At 42.2% G+C, this 6663-nt stretch overlaps 1 protein-coding gene across 3 annotated transcripts in view; it reads left to right on the plus strand.

Moving 5' to 3' along the window:
- The window catches only part of ctbp2l (C-terminal binding protein 2, like), a 41344-nt gene extending 35758 nt beyond the window's left edge, over window positions 1-5586 (plus strand). For 2 of the 3 annotated variants that reach the window (XM_070926690.1, XM_070926692.1), the window contains 4 exons: window positions 73-203; window positions 1810-1937; window positions 2411-2528; window positions 4833-5586. In XM_070926690.1, coding sequence (XP_070782791.1) covers window positions 73-203; window positions 1810-1937; window positions 2411-2528; window positions 4833-5013 — 558 coding nt within the window. In that variant the 3' untranslated portion in view covers window positions 5014-5586. Of the gene's footprint in view, window positions 1-72; window positions 204-1809; window positions 1938-2410; window positions 2529-3128; window positions 3132-4832 lie in introns of all 3 variants that reach the window. The other variant, XM_070926691.1, reaches the window with a different exon arrangement.
- The last annotated feature ends 1077 nt before the right edge of the window (window positions 5587-6663 follow it).

Consider the following 6663-nt stretch of genomic DNA (forward strand, 5'->3'; position numbering starts at 1 on the left):
TATGATCATCCGTCTGTAAATAAATGGCTCTGTTTTTCCTGTGTTGATTTGTTTGGTTGCTGTGCACCACAGATGCGTCAGGGTGCGTTCCTGGTCAATACCGCGCGGGGAGGCCTGGTGGATGAGAAGGCCCTGGCCCAGGCATTGAAGGAAGGCAGGATACGTGGAGCCGCCTTGGATGTTCACGAGACGGAGCCCTTCACGTAAGTGTACACACACACACACACACACACACACACACACACAAAAAAAAAAACCCTCTTAAAGCCAGACAGATGAACACAGATACAGACAGGGAAATAGAGGGTTGTGCAGGAAGGGAAAGAAAGCAACAAATTATACCCAGACAAAAAGACAGAGAACTTTAAACAGCTGAAGAAAAAGACAGGCAGGCAAAAACAATGGCAGGCATGACGAGTTAAAGACACCTCATACTCTACTAAACTACTAAAAGGCTCCTTCAGGTAATGGAATTGAGGAGATGGAGAGCTTGCTTTATTCCCGTCAGAGGAAACTAAATACAGCTAAAGGATGCAGGTGGATGGTTGAGTGTGGAGAGGTGCAACAAAGAGTGTATCCTCCCCTTCTTTAGGCGTCCAAGCCCAATGACCCACTTCTATCGGGACAGTTTTCTAAATGGGGAAATGTTTGTAGGACACAGTTTAGTTGAATTTTAAAAAATGCATTTAAAATCAGCCCTACATTCTTCACAGTACTTAAACTGTTTCCCCCTTATCCTGCCGTCCCGTCACTGTATTGCAGCTTTGAGCCACAATCTCCATTTCCGGTTCCACTCCTGCTCTCACCAGAGGGCAAACAGCTTGACAAGCCGCCCAGTTTTCCACCTTTCTAAGAACCATGTTCCTCATCTCAGGGGGTAACTGGTGTTGATGTGTTGTTCACGCATCAGGGGCATTTAGGGAGTTTGGAGGCTGCTTGTTTCTGGCCGGCTGCTCAGCTGACTGGCTGCTTGAGACGACCGAAACTCAGCCAGATGAAGCTGGAACTCATGCTCCACTGACCCAATGTGTCAACAGGGGAGTGTTTCATAACTGTGGCCCTCCATCCCACGCGACACGACACTGATTCAGGGTGCTGCTGAGGCATTACACACACAACCAGGCGAGGTGTTACAAGGAGAGAGGAAGAATAGGAGAGGGAGCTGATCTGTTTTTCAGAGCTACATGAGAGGACAGAGAGGAAAGAAAGGAAATTCTGGAAAAGGAGGAAGAGGATTGTGGCATGTGTGAATAACAGGATCTGACATTTTCTCCCAATTGTCATGCAAATTGTACACAAACATTTTAGAAAAAAACTGAATGGGAATTAGTTACAATGTCAAACGAGTTGATGCACATGAATGGTCTTTCTGATTGCCCCAATAATGAATAACGTCTGCAATATCTGATGCCGTCACACAAGGCAAAAAACAACGACATGCCCGTGGCAGTATTTCAATGCACAAACTTGCCCTGACCATGCAGACATGTTATAAAATATAAAAAATACAGAAAAACTGAAATTATCGTGCTCGTACGTACACGTCTTCCACTCTATTTATTTGAGGCAAGCGCAGAGAAACTTTCCCCCATCAGCAGATGAATGTGAAAACAGCCTTCTATCGTCAAACATCCAAATGAAGTAACAATAAGCAAAACACATTTAATGGAGCGGGACTTTAAAAACCTCTTTGTGATCATAGGAGAACACGAACATCTCTCATTTTATTAATTCACAAAGAAAACAAAACTTTTTATTTGTTTTCTTTTTCTTCCCCTCTGTGTGTGTGTGTGTGTGTGTGTGTTGTAGTTTTGCTCAGGGCCCGCTGAAAGACGCTCCGAACCTGATCTGCACACCACACACAGCCTGGTACAGTGAGCAGGCCTCTCTGGAGATGAGGGAGGCTGCCGCCACCGAGATCCGAAGAGCCATCACCGGTATGCAGTCACGTAAACAAGTTTAAAACCTGTTCTTGTTACCGCTCATTCGACAACATTAAATCCTTCCATTGCTTCACAATCAGGCTCAAAACCTCCCCCCACGCCTCTGACTCAGTCTGCTATGTGACCTGTTGCACGTCTTTCTTTCCCAGATGTCACATTTCCACTTCAATAGGCCCTGGGCAGCCTTTATTAAATCTGGACCTCTTAATAGATGTCATCATTAGCTCCCCGACGCAGAGTGGAGCCCGGGGGCTGGCCCACCAGAAATCATCCGGATTGTTAAATGATCTTAATTTGCATTTGTGTATCCAAGCCTGATAGGTTTGTTAGTCTGAACTCATTAACACTTTGGCGTCATGTGGTCACGTGTCCCCTGGAACAAGTCGTGGCCTTTTCAGAGTGTGTGATTTGTGCCGGTCGTGCTTCGCTGCTTTTTTAACTCTGTGTGGGTTTGGCTCGTGTGACAGGCCGTATCCCCGACAGCCTAAGAAACTGCGTCAACAAGGAGTTCTTCGTCACCACGGCGCCATGGGCAGTTATGGATCAACCAGGTGTTCACCCTGAGCTCAACGGCGCCGCCTACAGGTAGGGACTGAACATGCAGATGGCTAGACAATGTCCCTCTTTCCATTTCAGAAAAAAACAACAACAACGTTGTTTTGTTTATTAAGATTGTCTTTTAATGTTTTGTCTTTTAAAGATTTTATGTATATATCAGTGTATTCTATATCTATACCCCTTTTGTTTTAACGTATTTCATAAAAAAGGTGTCGCGTACAGCAAGTCATAAGGCGAGATTTATTATTTGAGATTGTTTATGATTTATTGCTATTATCGTTACCGTATTTTCTTTCCTGAAATGTTCCTAAAATGTCATGTTTCTTTGCTTTTCCCCTATATTCACTGTTTTAAAAAGAGCAGTAAATTTATTTTCATATTTTCCTTAACAGTGTCTGAATGAATCAATGAAGTCACTCTGCTATAGATCCTAGTGCCCTGTCCCCTTTCTGACTGTCCTCTGTAGTAGTAGAACGGTAACTCTCTGCCCACCATGTCCCACTGTGGGCTCTTCCTGACTCAGTATGTCCGCCTCCATGTGCTTCTTTCACGCAGCCAAGTGAACCAAACTCTTCCGGCCGTAACGACCGGCATCCCCCAAGACAAAATTATTGCCTAGATCAGGAGCAGGTAAATACGACCATCCGGGCCAACAGGTCCCGGATAAGACCCTCTCACTTGAGCTCACCTGATGTGTGTCCCCCTCTATAATCCCCCAGTACTCACCTGTTTGACTGAACACACAGTAGAGATGGATGGCAGCGAATGTGGGTTTTGAGTGTCCCAGTAAGCATGACATGAAGCCATTCAGTTGCAGTTTCATGGATGCAGTCATGCTTCTTGGTTTCCTTCTTATGGGTTTTTGGGCAAGTTCTGTTGGATTAAACGTCTCTGAACTGTATCGTCCTTTTTCCCTTCTTGAATGGTGTTATTGTACGGAGCCCCCGAGGGGTCACGGTGGGATTTGTTTTCTGAACTACATTTACGCTCCATTGCAGTAAATTTGCGTTCCCCCTGATCCATGGGAACAGATACTCTGCAGATACTACAGAAATATCATAATACAGCTCAGCCTTTCTCTATGGATCACAGGTAACGCTGAACTTATGTGAGATAACGCAAAAGTAGTTCAGAAAAATATTTCCCACCGTGACCCTTCGGGGGCTCCAGAATATTGTAATATGATGGCTCTTTTCCACCAAATAGTCCCAGGAACTAAATCAGAAACTCAATTTGTTTTTCCAGCACATCATAAAGATTAGGCAAATTATACTGATGAATGATTAAAAAGATAAATCTTTGTTGAGATATAATTTTTATAGCGCTGAAACAATTAATCAATGGATTATGGATCATTTTTTTGATAATGAATAAATCATTTAAGTCATTTATTAAGCAAAAATGCCAAACATTCGATGGTTTCAGCAATTTTAAAGCAGATTTTCTGCTTTTCTTTTTTATACCATTGTGGACTGAATATCTTTGAATTGAACTGTTGGTCTGACAAAACAAGCAATTTGAAGTTAACACCTTAAACTGTTTTGTGACATTTCTGACTAAACAATTAAAATATCATAAAACAAGAGAAATCAGTAGCTGCAGCCCTACAATTTTTCCTTTGTAATTTACCCTTATGTTATTGTGTGATATTTTAATCTTTTTTTGAAAAGACACATGCAGAAAGAAAATCCTTTAACCGCCAGAAAGGCAATACACCTGTCTGCATCTCCAGTATCTAGGATCTGAGTGTATTTTCTGGTTATTTTACAATCAATATTAAAACGATTAGTTTTAATAGTTTTCAAACAATAATTATCATTCATTTCTCAATTAATTGTTTGGTCTATTACATGTTAGAAGACAGTAAAAAACAGGCGACATCTTCAGATATCTTGTTTTGTCAGATCAGACCAACAGATCAACAACTGAACACATTCAGTTTACTCTCAAAGAAGAAGAAAAACTGGCGCCAATCTTTTTTCTTTTTTTTTTTTTCATTTTTGCTTTAAAAAAATTACTCAAAAATCAACTCCAATAATTCCTAAACCAAATAGTCCCAGGAACTAAATCAGAAACTCAATCAAGAAAGTATTACTTTCAGAGCAGGAACTTTTAACATGTTGAAATGCAGCTAAAGAGTTGTTAAAAAAGTTTCCTGAAGAAGTTCCTGTGGCAGAAAAGAGCCAGTAGCATCACTAGATGTCGGGTTCGTCAGAGAATCTCGTCTTTCACGGTGTTGGGAATGTGGGCTAGTCGACCTGTGAGTACACTACACCCGCTCTGGAAGTCACACCGTCTGCGACACTAACCTCTGACCTTCCCCTTCCCCAGATACCCGCCGGGTGTAGTTGGAGTGGCTCCGGGTGGCATTCCGGGGGCGTTAGAGGGCATGGTGCCAGGTGGGGTGCCCATCGCGCACACCCTGCCCTCTGGTACACACCCCTCCCAGGCTCCGTCGCCCAACCAGCCCTCCAAACACGGTGAGACCAGAGAGCACCTCACCGAGCAATAGCAGCAGAAGGGATAACAAACAGCAACATCTCATCCGGCCTGTCGACATTCAGAACCAACCACTCACAAAGCATCCGACCAACTGGGACCAAGAGACAGTGAAACAACACAAGCGGCTGAAATCAGTCAGCAACTTGGAACAAAGGAAGTGTTCCGGGGAATTTGTACTTTTAACGTTTTAGTTTTTACTCTCTGTCTCTTTGGGCTCAGTACCGACTTTACTCTTTGATGATGATGTTTTTTTCTTTGTTTTTCTTCGGGACATGCCTATGATTGTGGACACAGAGTCCAGTGTTTTTAGCGCTCCGGGATTACCCGATGAGACTCTGTCCCGCCCCCACCTACACCTCAGAGCTCATGGGAAACGTAGGCCCACATCTCAACACACCAATGGGCGAACAAGAGAAAAAACTTTGGCATCATGTGCTACTGGACCTTATTTCCCCCCTCTCCAACTCCCTCCTGCTCCTCCCCACCTCTCCTCCACCCAGCTCCAACCCTCCTTATGTAACTAATGTGTGTTGTTTAGGCCCCTCATTATGCCTCAGAAGAGAATTATTAATTTTTTTTTCAATCTTCAGTGTGAATGACTAAAAATGGATTATTGACTTATATATATTTATCATTCGTCAAATAAAAGGAAAAGGTTGCTCATCAGTTATAGTAATCTAGAGTGGGTTTTAACCCTTTCCTGGCAATAATACATGTCAGCTGTCACAGTTGCAGTTACAGGAGTTCACCAGTTGAGGGCACCTCTACAGAGTGTGAAGGACTTCTTCTGACCATTGACACCATAAGTTGCTCCAATATGTTTTGAGTGATTATTTTACTAAGCTATGGGCTATAAACATTAAACAAAACCTTCACTTTATACATTTGATTGTAGCTGAATTTTGAGGTTAAATGGACTTAGAGGGAGCTGCCAGCTAAGTATTTAACCTTTTCTCTTTAGTTATTAAGAGTTGGTCATGTGTCAGTGTGACTGTGAGCTGTGAAGAAGGAAACATTTTTTATAATCATAAAAAATAATGACTTGGTTGGTGAGAAAGGAAACAGATATTTCTGATGACAGGATTGATCTTCTTTGAGCACATTTCACACTAAAGACAGGAAAGGGTTAAAGCAAACTTCATTTCTTAATGACTCAGGAAAACACCTTTTTGCAGATATTGTTTATTCCCAGAATTTTGTCTTTGAGGAAAAAAAAAAGATGAGACTAATCTTGTTAGTCTGGATATTTTCTCTCCTCCCTCATTATCTCCATTGTGGTATTTTTATATACAAGGCGCATCCCACGTTTTTGGTGTTAAAGAGTTTTGAAGAGTCCTGTTAGATTTGTATTGCCTAGTTAAATGTTCCTATAACCATAGTCCTATGTGATCCACCCTCTCTCTTCTCTCCTTCTTATATTTTCTTTGTTCTATTGAAGGCCAGGTTCTTTGGGGCATCCTGTACTCTGTAAGAGCAATAGCAGAAACTCCTACTTAGTGTCCCAACAATAGCAGAAGAGGCAGCCAGCAGTATGTTTTTGTTTTTAGTGTGAGTATTTGTATTTGTTTCTTGTACAAGGTGAACATTTAGCATTCAGTGCAGTTCAAATAAAAGATACGATTCTGAGAACCAGCTGTCTGTTGTTGTATTATCAGAGCAG

This window comes from Enoplosus armatus, chromosome 20 (genome assembly GCF_043641665.1).
Source record: "Enoplosus armatus isolate fEnoArm2 chromosome 20, fEnoArm2.hap1, whole genome shotgun sequence".
NCBI lineage: Eukaryota > Metazoa > Chordata > Actinopteri > Centrarchiformes > Enoplosidae > Enoplosus > Enoplosus armatus.